Source organism: Fringilla coelebs (genome assembly GCF_963513975.1).
Source record: "Fringilla coelebs genome assembly, chromosome: 2".
Taxonomy (NCBI): Eukaryota; Metazoa; Chordata; class Aves; order Passeriformes; family Fringillidae; genus Fringilla; species Fringilla coelebs.
Window position 1 is genome coordinate 27,082,384 of NC_140029.1, and position 17,311 is coordinate 27,099,694.

At 42.9% G+C, this 17,311-nt stretch overlaps 1 protein-coding gene across 2 annotated transcripts in view; it reads right to left on the minus strand.

Moving 5' to 3' along the window:
- RASA3 (RAS p21 protein activator 3) overlaps positions 1–17,014 on the minus strand; it is a 129,503-nt gene extending 112,489 nt beyond the window's left edge. For both annotated transcript variants that reach the window (XR_014617004.1, XM_084226348.1), the window contains exon 1: positions 16,831–17,014. Coding sequence is in view for 1 of the 2 variants with exons in the window: in XM_084226348.1 (XP_084082474.1) it covers positions 16,831–16,885 (55 nt within the window). In the remaining variant the exon portion in view is untranslated. The remainder of the gene's footprint in view (positions 1–16,830) is intronic.
- Positions 17,015–17,311: the final 297 nt, after the last annotated feature.

Here is a 17,311-nt window from a genome sequence, read left to right on the forward strand (position 1 = left end):
TCACTGTAACATACCGTAGCAATAGCTGCTACCTAACACCTGGTGCCTGCCTCACTTGCCCTGATCCACAAAGGGCCGGGGGAGCCCTGGCCACGGGAGGCACCGCAGCAATCACCCGGGGGCTGGCTGCCCTCACACACAGGATGCGTTTTATTGCCACAGCCGGCGTTACAAAACACACAGACCTGCTTTCTGTTATTGCATCTCCACTTCCTCTTTTCGCCCTTTACGACTGACACCACGGTTATGCCAGCATCAGGAACTGCAGCAGGTTTTATGTGATTTAAGCTCGCCCAGACAAGACCTTACCCCAAGAGAGCGGTGCCGGGGCGCTGAGCGGAGCCTCTCCCCCAGCCCCGGGGTCTGCAGCCTCGGCGCCGGGCCAGCCGGGACACGCTGCAGCTGTGTAAACTCGCGGCAGGCTGCTGGGGAGCAGCCCTGGCAGAAAGCACTGGAGGAGGCCTCACTGGACACCCTTCCCCACCTCAGGGCTGCATTCCAGCTCCCTGGCCCTTGTCAGAGCTCTGCAGGTTCGTCTGCACCCGGCCTTACCAACCCCGACTCTGCCTTGATGACTTAAATTCCGCTGTTACCTCGGACCAACTCATCGCTACCGAGATCTCTGGTGCTCACCATGCTCTTGGTTGACCCTGGCTAACATCACGAACCTGCTCTACCCTTGCTCGGCCACCATAGGATTCCCCACCTCACTGGCAAGAACATTGCCCTGCCCACTTTGTTGTCATGCTCAGCTTCCAGCCTGCCTTTTTTAATCGAGTAATCCACTCTGTGCTCCATGACAAGTGGAATGGGATAGCCTCACACTAAATTAATCTTTTGTTCATTTAGTTCTGCTCTAAGCATTAATAAAACACATCCTTATAGCAGCAGGGCACTGGAGTTCTGCTGCTAAGGTCACAGGGATCAGTGGAGTATTTAACCATTGTTATTCAGAACAGGGCAACACTTGTCAAGGCTAAGCAAAGGTTAGGTTGCAACCTAAGTGAACAGCAGCTTTTCAAAAAGGTAAACAGCTAGAATACAAAATGAAATTTATTACCAAGGCTATAGCAGACTTCTCTACATTGTTTGGACTCCAAGCAACAAGAACAGAAGTTATTTGCACAAAACAGTGCTCTACACCAGGACTGAGACCTTGATAGTGCAGTGCTCAAAATTCCATTACAGTTAGCTTACTGAAAGGAAAAAACTGCATCAACTCCTGCAGATCAGCAGGGAGAGTCTAACATGCAGGGGAGGATGGCTACAAAGGGGAAAGAGAAAGCAACAATCTACTACCAGTTTCTTAATAATAGCTTCCTCTTTAGCTTCTATTCTTCAAAACCAAAGCAAGTACTACAGCTGTTTTCTGCAAAACTCTTCCTACACCCCTCAACTGTTTTAGCTAAAACAGACAACACTGGCTCAAGACAAGTCAGCTTGTCCAGCAAATACCCAGGTGTCAAAATTAAGTATTAGGCAACCCTTGGCTTTTAACCTTAAATAATTCAATAAAAATCCCCGAAAATCCCAGAGAACAGAAATCAGCATATTTTCTGATCCTTGTGAGAGATACTGGCTCTTGTACTGCATTTCACTTCTCCAATACTGGAGAAGCCCTATCGTGTCAGAAGACACAGAAGGCATTTGACTCCAAGTGCAGATTGACAAGAACAGGATCTTGAAAGGAAGGAAGCAAGACTTGGCTAGGCAGAGAAACAGAATCCTGCTTGTCCTCCTCTGTCCCTTCCCCTGGCAGGGTTCTCTCATCACTCTGGCACTGCTTAGCCAAAGCCAGTTTATTCCATCTCTACATATAGGTGGGAGAGGTGCTTGTGAGGCTTCTGCACACTACTGTCAGTGAGGGAAGACACATCACAAATGAAGTAAGCATGAAGAAAGGAGAATGCCACAATGGAATAACAACAGCTGAATACATATTCAAGCCCAAGATCCTTGCCACTTCAACAAAATTGTCTTCCAGAAAAATGTACAATTCAATGGAAATTGGCACCATGACTGGTAAATACCATTTTTCTATCCTGTTCCCCCCTTAAGAGAGTCAACTCTACCTTGAAAAAGGCTGGATAATTAAGGATTTCACTGTATGGTAAGGAATGCAGCAAAGCAGCCCAAAAACAATGCCAGAGCAGGTGCTGAACTAAACATATGGCAGGAAACCATGTATTCCACTACAAGACCAGAATACAGATGACAGTAACGTTAATAATAAAATAATAATAATAAAATAATTACTCATTACACAAGTACCACTCATCCCATGGGCTGAAAGCAGCATAGTGTTTTTCTTTTAAAAGTAAATATATAATCCTGTAAAGGTAGGAATGTTATGTACACAAAGGGACTCGAGATTAAAACTAACAACCCTCATGATGGTAGCCCTCAGTTTCAAGTGTTTGACTCTGGAAGCTCACCGGTGCTTAGCAGAGAGGGTAAACAATACAAGCCTTTTAGACACTGCTTCCAGCTGCCAGGAACATGAATGAAGACATATGTCTGATGGCATAATGTCATAGTGAGACAAATATCCAGGCTGTTTAACAGGCAGAACAGCAGCTATGTGTTTCAGTGACTTCCCTAAATCAGGCTGTCTTACAAATGATTAGCATAAAAACTCATCTATCATTTAGGCTAATTAGGCAATTAATGAACTTTAAAAAATTACACCTGAGGAGACTGTAAAAGGAATTAAGTGGGCCAGGTCAAACTTACTGTCTTATATCTTGAAGGTATGGGGCTGAACCACCCAATCTAGATTATTACAAGAGTACAAATCAATTTTGTATCACAGCGATTACACTATCTACAGCTAAGCCATAACTACTGATATGATTCTGAAGCTTGGGTATAACTAAAGATCTTTCAGAGGCATCATTAATACCACAGAAGATGTACAGCAGCATCCTTTTGACTTAGTTTTAATTTACAAAAGTCTCAACCTCCTCCCTTCCCCCCTGCAAGCTCTCAATCACAGCCCTACAACAGAATTCCCATTAGTCCTCATCAATATCCAACTAAGTGCTCCATTCATCAAAAAAATAACTTGAACATAGTCTTGATACTAAGCTATTCTCTTTCAAAGATTTTACTTGAATGGTTGTTGAAAAACAAAAATTAAAAATCCTGATTAAAGTAAAGCTAACCCACCGGCTCAAAATCATGTTTAGAAGCTTTATATTGTCGTCATCTTCATCCTAGGCTGGCCTATTTTAGTGCTAATCTCATGTTCCCAAAAGAAAACTATCATTCAACAAACAGAAAGCAATGCAAATGAAAAAAAAAAAGTAGCACACAGTGGCTGAGCTATGGCTCATCCTTCCCACAACCTGTTCCCCTCACAGCTGTGAAGGCTCAGCCCTCCAGCACAGCTGGTTTCAGGTGTACCACAGAGGTCAGAGAAGCTACAAACACTTCATCAGGGGGAGAAAGAAAAAGAAAAAAAAAAAGCACGCATCCATGACCAAAACGATGGCAGATGGCAAAACAGCAAGTAAAAATATCAAATAAATGCACATGACACCTGCACTAGATCAAAGGATCAAAGTGCACTGTGCTTTGCCTCTGTCAAAAGCCCAACATGCCCCAAGAGAAATATCCCAATTCCATCTCCTGCAGGCTGATACCCTAGAAGATACATACACTGCAAAATATGTTAGCATTTCACCAGGACACTGAAGACACCAAATGTTATACCTACAATACAACAAAAGCACTGATAAATCACCATCACTGCCTCCTCCAGAAGTACAAAGGGAACAGAATTCCTGTCTTTAAGGCACAGCCACAAGATCATGACTCCATACTCTGGGAAGTAGGTAGAAGCTCCTGTCCACATCTCATATTGTGGAGTACAGGAGAGCAATAGGGAATCTGCCCTAGCCCCACACCCAGTGTTTTTCCACCACACAAGTAGTGGATTTTTCAGATCACATTCTGTAGCACCGAGTTAACCCCATGCAAGGCCAAAGGAGTTTTGGCATATCTGCAGCCTGGCACTTATTCACAGACATGTAAGCTCTTATTTGGTTCTAAGCCCTTCCTCGATAAGATATTCATGCCTGACCCCATTTCATTCTGCCACTGTACATGGTCTGTTAAGCACAAACTTACTCCTATATGTTTCCCAATGCAGTGTGCATGGCAGTGCTGAAGTAGAGACCCCACCTCACAAACATCTGGTACTTCTGGTGATATCTCAAACAGCCACCAAACATTTAAAAAAAAAAAAAAAAAGTTGTACTGGACACAGTACAACTAAACCTGAAGAAAATTCCACCAGACCAGGAGAAAAATATACCTTAAATTTCAGAGATTCACTCTGCACAAGAAAGTGAAGCCCATAATCAAGAGCATGCAGTACAAGCTACCTCCAGGAGTAGATTACCATTTCCCATTACCAGAAGCAGGGCACCAACATACCAATAATTTGCAGCACACCAATAATTTGCAGGTGTTACTAGGAAACTTTAATAAGAACATTTTTCACTAGACGGCTACAGAAACTGGTTATATTTAATGCTGAAGATGGTTTCAAAAGTAATTCAGCTTATTTTTTTTTTCCACTTTCAAACTCACAACTTTCTGGAATACTGTCACAGAATCAGGTGTCAAAAAACACTAATTATCAGCCCATAAGAGTTTCACTTTTACTGAAATTATTTTGCTCTATTGCAACATTCCAAATCCCCCCCAGGCACATTTATACCCTGTCAAAAATCACAGAATCACCATTCAAAAACAGACAGGCAGGAGTATTGGTATGAATAAAAATTAGCTTTTTCCCTCCCTCTCAGGCAATTTTGCTTAGTAGGCCTAAAAAATAAAAAGCCATGGGAGAGTAGGGAGAGGCATACTATCTTAAAATCTAGTTCCTCTCAACTCTAACATGCAACACCAATTTCCTGAAGTCCATTGCAAGCACCACCCCACGGAGCACAGAGGTTGGCTCTACACATCAGCAGGAGAGAGAGGGGACACCAACAGCTCCCCCAGCTTTAAACAGGGCTGGATTTGTGACCACTGACCACAACCTCCTTTCTAAGCCATCATCATCTCTGAAGTACCTAAGCCTGTTCTGCAGCAACTACCTGGAGCTCCTGTTGGTGGGAACTCTGATGTTCACAGTGGTCAAGCAGAGTGATCCAAGAGCTGCTGCAGCAAAATTAATTATGTGGAACAATCTACAAACACAGGGCAAGACAAATATTTACAGAAGTAAGACTAGTGCTGGTCAACTCCTACCCTACACTTAGGGCAAAAAATGCTAATAAAGCACAAATGTGATTCTTCAGGTATCTTAACAATTCGAAATTTGAATATTATGCAACATCAGCCAAAGTCCTAAACATGAAATATCTATAGTGTAAATGTGACTACAGTTTATAAAGAGGAATGGGCCACAGAACATTTGCAGAAATAGCTGATGGGTCCTTTCTCTTATGTTCCAGAGAATAATTTACACAAAACTCAGAACTTGAACATTATGTTCCTGGAGGTAAAATGCAACTTATCATTTGAGGAACTGAACTATTAGGTTAATGAACCAGTGCTGCAGGGATAAGTACTCTGAAGGAAGTCTCTTAGAACCAGACTTGGTGTAGGCGACAGAGAATTTACTCAGATGAAGACAAGAATCTTACTGACAGTTACAACCATGCACAAAATTTACAGGAGCACAGCTCCTCTGACTCGAGCAGAGCAGGTGCAAGTTTTCTAGGACCTTTACTGCATCCCTGAAACAGGGCATAATACAAGTCTAATAGCAACAATAATCCCCTACAGAGCAAAATGTCTTTTGGGTTTACCAAATTCTCAGTACAGTTACCTTTATATAAGTGAAGAAAACGTGAGAACCTTAAAAATGATTCTGTACCCATATAATATGCTGAAAGGCACACAGCTGCTGGAGTTTCACAATTCTGTCACTATTTTTGCATACCTTGTGGGAAACAAGTAGCTCTTCCCTCAGCTCCTTACAATAGTTAGAAAAAATATAATGTGCAACTACCTCCATGTACAACCTATTTCATGTAACCAGCTATATATCTGTCAGGGACACTTGAAAAAATCAAAGGAAGACAAGAAATTGTACTGACCAGATCTGTAGAGGAGTGACAGGTCTCAGTGCTAGCACTCCTTGCTTACATCAGCTAAAATGTATTAGAAGCAGCTAAAAAGAAGATAAATATTTCCCCAATATTAAGTTCTCCAAGAGAGCAAATGCTGCCATTTCAGAGAGATTCCACAAATCAAAAATGCAAGGGAAAGCAAATCAGCAAGCACATTTATAAAGAGAAAAAACAATGCTTCCAATGCAAGTCTCATCTTAAGAGCAGGTGCTTTGTGAAGAAGTTTTTCAAGATATATTGAACCACTAGAGTTCTCATGACTAGTAAGAGCATGAAGAATGAAAGTTGCAATCCCAGAAACAGCACTCACATCTGGCAAATGGCAACAACACAAGAGCGGACCACTGGACTATGAAGAACTGGTATTTGCTCTGGAAAACTAGGGGCAGCCACTCAGATACATAAAGTATTCAGAAAAGCACATTTTTTTCAGGAAGAACAGAACAACTACTTCCAAAAAATGAGAGCAATTCTGTTGGACAACTGCATCTCCTTTCTTTTTTACTGACTTTGAATTATCAGCAACAATGCAATCCCAACCAGTAAATCCAACTCAAACACGGCTGTTTTGGAGAGGATGGATTGGTTTTGTTTTAGTCAAACACAGCTCTCACATTGTGCCACAGTGTCAGAGCTGAATTTTCCAAGCCTGTGTTCATGTGTTCTATAGCAGTCACCAGCCTTTCAAGCCAGAATCAAAAAGCAACTGTAGGATGTCACACCCTGTGTCTCCTGCAAAATAGATCTAATTTTCCATTACAAACTGGTGATTGTTCCTGGGCAGGGGGAGGGAGAGAGGGAGGGAGACAGAGACTAAGAAAGGCAGCTTTTGTACTATCTACCAGATTTTTCTTCTATTTCTACCACCCTCCTTCCTACAATTCTACAAAGCTGAACGACAGCCAGATAAATCAACGAAACTATTTTTCACTGAAATAAGACAACAAAACATCTGAGAAGTTTCAAAATACAGTTCAATTTCACTGTTCGATTACACAGTTAAACACAAGCACATATAATTACCTTTAAGAACTCACTAATTGGTTTAAAATGCACATCTTAGAAAACGCTAAGAGAAATAGCTTTCAGAATGCTGCACTGTAGCGCTCAATGAAACAGGAAATGAGGAACAAAGAAAGGAATTTCATAGATTCCAGATGTACTCTTAACACCAGCTGGGAAATACAAGCAAGAATCAACTCCAGCCTTGTAAAAAGCTACCACTAACTGTTTTCTTCTAGAGTTCTTGAACAGAAGTAAGTAGCTGTAAACAATTTGTAAACAGAAATATTTTTAGAAGGAATTGGAAACAGCAATAAACTTCTTCCCTTCCATTTTTAAGGAGTTTAAAACAGCCACCAGTTCATCTGGTTTTTTGTGTTGCTGTTTTTAAACACAAGAAATCTGTATAAACAGTCATAACAGAAGCACAACTGTAAATAAAGTATTTCAAGTAGTCCATTTTCCAATAATTGGAATATTAAAGCTGAATGAAACTCAAAAGCAAGGAAAATTTTAAAAACAGTAAAGTTGATTTATACTACATGCCCTCCATGCAACTGGAACTGAATGGAATTTAAATTTGCAAATTGCTATAAAACAAGTTATCCGTCACTTAAATTTTTATTCCTACATCTATAAATAAAAAAAAATTCACACTCCAGATTAAAAATCCAGGAAATAAAACTCCTTCACAAGTTCAAACATCCTTCTGCTCCTTGTGTAACAACATCTCCAATGTTTCATCTTCCTTTTTTTGAAATACGAACTCAGGGCTTTCAATGCAAACTTCTTCTAAAAGGATTTTGAAATCTCTTAGTAACAAGTTTAGAGACAGAGACAAATATACTTCCTTCCAAAGTCATTGCAACATATGAAAAGAAAGCTTAAGCATGAAGCATGCACCTTATGGAACACAGACATGTGTCCCCCTCCTCCCCTCATCACAAAAACAGTTGTTCTTCCCAGCTTTGAGACTTTTCATTCATTTGTTGCACATGGAAGAATTGAGACACTTCATCCAATATTCATCCACCTACTAGCAGTGTGTAAAAGTACATTCATATTTATGCAAATTAAACATTGCACCAAATGCTAGCTGTTCAAACCTACCAGTCACTCTGAAGTAAGCGAATCCCTCTTACCATCACATCACCCTAATCCATCTCAGTCAGTGGCCATGCAGTCACAGCTACACACCTCAGCAACAGGGAACAAAGAGCAAGATTCAGTTGTTGGGCTAACAAAGGGACCTTCGTTTTTCCCCACTGCTCCCTGAGAGGTAATAACACACAAATGCACAAGTCTCTAGCAAAGCAGAAAAAAATTATAATACTTCAGAAGTCTGGAATGAAAACTGAACAGCAGAAACATTAATGAGAAGCCTCAAAAGCCTTCAACATTTGTGTTCTTCCCTCAAGAGAATTCAAAAATACAGATACACTATATTTTTCCCCCTTTCAGGCAGAAGGGGAAAAAAAATCCAAACAATCCTCAAAGACCTCAAACTTTCCACTGAATATATGAAGTGTTTTACAGTTGGCAATGATCCATTAAAATTTGAGAAAGGAAAAGAGGGGGAAAATATTCCAGTTCCCTGTAGTTTTGAAGCTTCACATCTCATTTTGCAAAACTTTCACCCAGAAAGTCTTCTATAGGAGGAAAACAACATGTGAAGTTTCAGGGAACTTCCTTTCCCCCTGGTAGAGGTTAGGATGGGAGAGGAAGGAAGTTAGATTTGCTTTGTTTTTACTCCAAAACAAAGCCTTTATTTGGGTCCTAAATTCAGTCACCAATCCACTATACTAAAGAAATCAGACACTGCTAATGAACAGACATTTCATAAGGTTTAGCAAATGTCAGTGAAATCAAAAGGTTAGAATGGGCAAGCCCACATCAGCTTTTCAGTTTAATAAAATATAACCTGTTATTAACTCCAAGATTGAGCTTTTCCTTGGTGTAACCACAAAATACATAAACCTGGAGTACTAGAAAGTTTAAAAGCACAGCATTAAGACTTACTAATGTATGTTTTGACTATTAATATAAGCCTTAGGTGACTTGCTCTTCAGAAGCATTATGGTCTACCAGCACACACACATTAATTTTCCTTTGACATATTTGGCTGAATGCATGTTGGTAAGATCAATATGAGCAATGCAACTGTCTGATATTTACACCTTTTACAGTATGCAGCCAAGTCTACAAGCCTCTGATTTTATTCTAGGCTTCTGGCTCTCTCAAGAGCTAGCTGTAAGATTTATTCTCCAAACACATCCCTTTCCAAAGTGCATTGTAACAACATGAGAAGTGTTAAGTACTCCTTAACAACCCAAAGTGGATTTTACCTCATCCTTTCCCCTCCTCCACCTCCTCCAAGAAAAAAAAAATTGCTACATGAGATACTCAAAGACTTAATTCGACTCTCACAGAAGTGCAATTACTGGCTTTAACAGAATTATTCCTAATTTACACTCGTGTAATGGAGATCAGTCAGTGAGAAAGGATAGAGGGAATTTTAACCTGATTAATACTATCAAAGGTATTTTTGATGAGGTTTTTCAAATGTATTTTCTAATCTTGGTGTAGGCAACATTGTCCAGTGTTTACATGAGCTCTTCCTTAAATGGGAGCATCAGTGCAACAAATGACTTCATACGATAACAGAGAGCTTGACAACATAACTGCATAGGTAGAAATCTTGCTTTGATGCAGAGAAAGGGGAAAGCTCTGCTAAGCATAAATATGATAATCAACACTAGGTGCCTCAGCTTTAAAAGACAAGTGTGTGATGGAGAAATGGGGCAGCACGTGTGACCATTAATTCATACCAACTAAAATACCTAAACTTTCATAAACAGCTAAGGCTCCTGAAGTGAGTGTGAGATTCACGTAGTTCTCAAGCAGAAGGTCAGAGATACAGATACATCAGTTTGTCAGATAATCTTCTTCCCATTCTCTCTGGAGTTTTAACATTTATTCTCCAGAGCAGCTGACCAAGCTGGTGTGTACTGGCAGCTAACAAATACAGCACCATCAAGAAAACCTATAGTAAGGAAAGGGAGTGAACTGAAGAGCACAAAAGGAGTCAGGCAGTGTCATGATGCTGCCAGTACCCAGGGATGAACCTGCTGTCCCCTCCAATTTCCCAGACACACACACTCCCAGTCAAGCTCTTGGACACTCGTCCAGAAACACCTCTGACAACCACTGGAGCGCACAGCTCACTGAAATGGAAGAAAACTAAATCTGAAAAGAAAATTAAGTTGCATTCTTTGATTCTGCTTTCAGACAACAACAGGTGTGCAAAGAGCACTTCATGGCTGGGAGCAACATGAGTAGGGAAGGGGAAAGACAAGACCTGCCTTCCCAACAGCACCAAGGTATTAATTTGGGTGAGCATATCATGATTTCATGCTTTGGACTGCAGCGATCAAACAGAATGGAAGCAATATGCAATACATAAAGAACAGCATCAGGCAGAACTGACACATAAAAACAGAGTGAGAGAAGGTAATATTGGCATCTAACTAACCCAGCAATTTCAGAACTAAAGATCTGGTTTTAACCAATGATAGTGAAATAGTAAAAAAAAAAAAAAAAAAAAAACAACCAAAACACAAAAAACATTCATCAGTCTGAAGATTAATTCAAGGCAATGAAGTTTTCAAAAGCATTTTCTGGAAAACTGAGAAAGATATCCAGCACTTGTATGTCCTTATGTAAGAGCATTTGGTACTCTGACCACCAGACAATCACTTCCATGAAGAGACAAGAAAATACTTCTCATGAGACAGATTAAATAACAGTTCTTTTGAATGTACCACCTCCAGAAGAAGACCAAAAAAAACTAACAAGTTTGCTTGTTGACATCAGAGGCCCTGAGCATGTCTGTTTAACACATTCACTCCTGTGAATTTACCTCTACACACTCTAAAACCAAAACACATGGGCTTCCACTCATATATGAATCCTTCTCTACTTAAGAGAAAGTAAGGCTATGGATGGAATGCTATGGAGTTTGGTATCAGGCTGGCAGCCCCAAACACAAGCAGCATCTATTTCTTCAAAACTACATTCACTGCAGCATTTTCCACTGCTACCTCTGTTTCCTCCTCCCACTTGCAGAAAATACAGTCCTACTCCAGCCATGGCTGTTCTTGACAGTCCATAAACAGCCAGGGCACTCTGCCTCTAGCAACAGCATTGGACCCAGACCTTTTCCATTCAGCACACTGAACACAAGCTGGTCAGAACACAGCCACCACCAAATCTAGCAATGTCAAATACTGAACCAGCAGTGACAAATCTGCATAATTTATTCTGCATCTTCCATGGCCTGTGAGACTCAAGCCTTAATGAGCATTGCTACAGTCAATCAATAAGAATGTTAAGTTGCCACTTTATTTCATTTATGCAACATCAGTTTAAGCTGTACTTGTTAACTTTTTAATGTGAAGAAAAGATCTTGAGAAGTCTTGAATATATTCAGGGTGAGATGCAAATAGCTTTTTTTCCTTTATTTTCTTCTTGGTCCTCTAACTTAGAAAACACCGAAAAAAAAACATTGTTATCTTTATAAGAAACATTTCACACTTCCTAAATAATTTTCCATTTGTTTTCTATAAATACATATATATATATAAATATATATATATATATATATATAGTGAGAGAGAGAGAGGAAAGTACCTGGGAAAAATTCTCTCTTTCTAAAAATATCTATTCCACAACCTTGTGCCCCATTTAAAAGGGAATAAATCCTTTTACAGTATTATGCAATGAACATATTTAGTCGTAATTACTTCTACAAGTAACCACTTAAGGCACTAAATCCCAGCAGACAACATTAAAAGGGACATCTTCCCAAGACAAAATGGATTTCCCTGATCAACCTTAGTATTAATAGAGTTAGGGAGACCTTAAATTTGTCAGGGGCAAGATAAATTTCTTCTTAGCCTGGGAAACACAGAGACATCTCTCAAACATTTACTCTATACCAAGTTTAATGGTGGAAGCCCCGTAAATACCTTCTCTTGGCAACTGACCTGCTTAAACACCAGTAAACTAGCACTTAAGTAAGTACTCTGCCTGACTTCACCCAAGACTCTCAGTTTCACAAGTTTCATTGCTTTCACAGTGTCTTAAACTACACAGTTCTCCAATAATTAGTAAAGGCGGCACACTAAGAATAAAAGGCAAAGAGATTGCATATCTACAGACCAACCATCCTCATTTTGTCAACTGGACACAAACAAGGTCTTACAGTTCCTAGAAAATGGGGTGAGTTTAGAACAGGGTAAGCTGTGTGTGAAGCACCAACCTACATCAGGTAGGAGCCAACTTTTATCACAAATATTCCACTGCTTCATGTTTCTGCTCACACTGCTAAGGATAGCTTATGCTGCTGGAATTCCCACATTTTAGACTGAGGCCTCAACACCTTGTAACCACAAAAAGGCCCTTTTAAAAGATGATAAAAGAAAGATTTAGAAGTTCATGAATGTCTTAAATTGCAACCAGCGCTCATGGTGCACAAGTGGATTGTCATTTTCTGTCAGCTCAAAAAGTGGATTGTTATTATCTGTCAGCTCAAAAGTACAATGAGTAAAGGGTCCTCCTCATTATATTACAGCCCCAGTAAACTCTCAGTGTGCAACCTGCCCCAATTACTACTTTCAAATTATCAGACAGAACTATAACAAGCTCTACTACTGCTAGAAAAAATACTATTTTAAAGCAGAGCCAAATGCACCTAAGTATAACAGAACTAGATTTTAGGGACATGAAAAGCTTGCTAAAGTGAAAATTCACAAATGAGCTGTTTCTTTAGATTTTTCAAGTATAAACAATTTCACAAAGTAAAATCTGGCAGCAGGTTCTCTGCTAGCCAGCATACAGCTTTCAACAACAGAAACGCTAAACATGAGCTTTTATTTTTTCAACTGAAGGTTTAATAGTTGATGCCATTTAAGGAGAAAAAAAGTAGCAATTAAGTACAACATATTTATTAAATATTAACAGTACAACAAAAGTCATGTTGTCAAGCAGAAGGATTCTTTGTAGTTTTTCCAGCCAATCATCAGCCATAGAGCCTTATGTTGTTTCCTTTCAGGTTTTGAACCACTGACTCATGGAAATATCAGCACTGCACACTTCCTCAAAGTGGCAATCTTATAGGAAGTGTTTGTTTAGTCTTACATGACACATTGTTTTGTTTATGTATAAGGGATTCCGGTAAAAATAATTTTCAATTAAGGAAAAAAAAGACATAAGCACAGTGGTTTCAGTTATGGGAAGCCAAAATAAATCAATTTCAACTAGACATCTGAACAGCACATTCATTAACTCAAGTATTACTTTTTTCTTTCTACTGTACATTACTTTCTTGCAACATGAGAAGAATGCTCATGGCATTCGTGGCAGAATTGCCAGGCATTAACTTCTTTCAATTCAACTAACCACAAAAGAAACTGGACAACAGGTAGCACAGTAACAACTCCTCTTAACACTGGCACCCACATCGACAGTTCACACGGCTGCCCCCCAGCTTCAGCATCTCCATGAGGCATCTTTAGGAGGTGCCACACCATTGTCAGTTCAACTGAGTGAAGCAAACACACATCTTCCTACAAAGCTTAACTGTTTCAACACTTTCAAAAGAGGAGACAGATGGCTCAAGCTAAATCCAAGCATGACTAGAAACTACACTCCTCAGAACAGGGAAGCACTTAATAGATGCAAAATGTAATAACCCCCCTAGCTTAATATGGCTGATTCCATGCAGCCCATCAGTCCCAAAAGAACAAGTTATACAAGCAGAAGAAAATGCCTTTATTTACCTGCAGCTTCTTGGAAATACAGGACAAGCCAGCCATAGCAGTATTAGGACATTCAAACATCTCCAGGCCATGGCTGTGCAAAACATCTAGAAGCCTCCCAACTGCATCTGCCTCCCCATTAAGAGAGGCATGCCAACATGGGTGTCCACTCTGTTTGCACTGATTCCTCAATGAATCAATCCTATATTTCATGCATTTTATTCATGTATCAGCGTCCCCATTCATGATTTGCCAGCAGAGGTGCTACAAAGAAGGAAATGTCTTATCAGATCAAGCACAGAATATCTGAAAGTCGGAGATCAGACAGAGCTTGGCTATGAAACAAGCTCCCAAAGAGCAGAACTGACCATCTCCTCAGCATGATAAATCAAAGCAAATCAACATGGAAAATGACTTACCCTTCTGCACTCAAATTTTCTCTTAACCCACTCACTGAAAGATTAAAGCCTCCTGTCACTAGAAGAGAGAGAAAACTACAAAAAACCCATGGAATGGGAACTGCTAAAAGAAATATACTATTGGGAATAGCTGAAAAAAGTAGTGTCCCTCCAATGTTCACCATCTTTTCAGTGGTGCCCAGCAACAGGATGAGGAGAAACAGCCATAAAATTCCACCTCAACATGAAGAACTTCTTTACACTGAGGGTGGCAGAGCACTAGAACATAATAGTCCGGAAACATCATGGAGTCTCCCTCTCTAGAGACACAGAAAAACCACCTGGGCACTTGGCTGTATAACCCATGCTAGGTGAGCCTGCCTTGGCAGGGGGTTTGCAGTAGATGATATCCAGCGATCCCTCCCAACCCTGACAACTCCGTGAGTCCGTGACCTCCCTTCAGACCCAGTCACAGGACTTGCTGTAGGGAGCCTACAAGCTCCGTATACAAATTCTATAAGATTAGGATTGCTTTACGAGGCCAATCTGATTAGGAATACTTCGTCAACCCACCAAAGCAATCCCGCCACTTCCTATTTTTGTGAAAATTTCCCAAGAGACAGTCAGCTACGGAGAGGAGTGTGACTTTGGAACAGAGGGGCAGAAAGCGGCGGGGCTGCCAGGCCGCCGGTGCGCGCCCCCGGCCGCGGGCAGACGGAAGCGCTCGGCTCCGCCCCCTGCCGGGCAGGGGCGGAACGGCGGCGCAGCGCCGGGCATTGTCCTCCACATCCTCCGGGAAACACCTTCCGCTCCGACGGCACAAGCCAAGCACCGGGATGCTCGCGGCTTTTCCTCTCGCTATCCAGCCTAAAAAACAGCGGGGATCCTTGCTGCAGTTCGGCAGTAATCAAGTGCTCCGCTCCGACAGCTGAAGTCAGCAGCAGGATTAACTTTAGTCCGCGACATAATAAAATTCATCTCAAGACTTTTGCAGCTGTTATTGTATTCGATCTCCTCGACAGTTCAAAGAAATTCCCACACTCTCGTGACTTCAATCATTCAGGTGTAAGATCATCACTGTTCTCTTCTCAAAGAAACCCCAACTAATTAAACACAAACAGCTTAGCCATAAGTCATAATCCTATACACAGGATGCGTTCTTAGCCCTTTTACTAGAAATCACCAGATGGAAACAACTTGCAATATCATCACTCGCGTGCTGTACGGATTTCTCCCTTTTAATTAAAAAGACCTTTTTTAATTTTCCCTCCCTTCTTTGAAAAGGGACAGAGAGCAAGTCTCCATCCATACTCTGTAGGCTTACTGAATCTCTTTTCTGGATGTATATGAGAACATAAAACACACACGTAGTTTTTAGTTTATATGATAAAATTTCAACTCTTAAAAACTGATATCACTAAACTACCTGTTGACAATTAACGAGGAAACGATGCGAGCAATGGTCTCTTTGAAATGCTAACGCCACTGTCCAATAATGAGATTTCCTACGTAATCTCACGTTTCAGTTTCATCCAACACGCCAATTGGAGGCTGCAAATTTGCTTCCGAACGCAGGGAAACGCAAAGGGATATTTTTTCAAGAGCTTTATTAGGAAGCCACACGCCCTCGGTACCCACCGCTGTGAGCCCGGCGCTGAACTTCGCCACTTCCCCTGCAGCAGCTCGCAGCCCCCGCGCCCCATCCCGGGGAGGAGAACCGCTCGCTCGGCATGTGGGACCGATTGTCTTACGGAAACGAGGGATTTCCCTCCCAACCGGCACACTCAGAACTCGACCAGGGAGAGTTTAATCCGCTCGCTGACATCTGTCGCTTACTTTCTAATAATGTGGTTTGGATCTCGCTCAACACAAGAAGAAGAGCGAATCTCCAAAAGCGCCCGTCGTTGGAAGCCGTGAGGAAGCGACAGCAGCCCCTGCCTGTCCCTCTCGCCGAGGGCAGGGGCTGACACAGCGGCTCCTGCACACAGCCGCTTTTGGGCCGGCTGCACACCAGCTTTGCCAGTGACACGCAGTGCTGAGACTCGGTGGACGCCTTCAAACTTTTACAGCGCAGCTTAGCAACAAAAATGAAAAAGTAAAAAAAAAAAAAAACAAAAAACACCCTAAAAAAAAAAAAAAAAACCAAAACCAGAAAAAAACCCCAAAACCCGCGAAATCCGCCGAATACTCTGCACCGCTCGGACTGCTGCCGGCGCCGTTCGCCTGCCGGACGCACGGCGCTGCCCGCCCGTCCCCGCGGCACCGACCGCGTCCCGGGCACCGACCGCCCGCCTGCCCCGCACGGCCCCGTGGAGCCCCCCCGGGCCGCGGGCACCGCCCGCCCCGCCGCCCCCCGCGCTCCCCCGGCGGGACGCAGAGCGCAGGGCAGCGTGAAGGGGAGCTCGGCGCCTCGCCGCCTTCCGCCCCAGCGGGGGCTCCCTGCCCGCTGTCCCGCGCGCTCACCGATTTTAATCCTGACGCTCTGGAAGACCCGCAGCCCCTCTTCCTCCACCGCCATGGTGGTGCTGCCGCCGCCGCTGCGCCTGGCGCTCAGCTGGAGCCCCGCCGCCGCGGAGGCGCGGGGACCGGGCAGGAGGAGGCAGGCGAGATGCTCCGGCAGACGGGCAGGAGCGAGGACGGCCGGACGGCTCGGGACGGACCGCGACCAGGCTGGAGCGAGCGACGGACAGAGCGGCCGCGCAGCCCAGCGGAGCGCGGCGCAGCGCCCGCCTCCCCCCCCGCCCCGCGGGCTGGCAGCGCCCGCCCCGCCGCCGCCCCCTCATTGGCCGGCGGGGCGGCGGCCGCGGCGCTCATTGGCCCGCTGCCCGGCAGGGCGGGGGGAGCGCGCGGGGGAGCGCGGAGCGCGGCAACAGCTGGAGCGCGGCCGCCCCCCGCAGCCCGGCCCGGCCCCGCCGCACCGCGCCCGGCCGGGACCCCCAGCGGG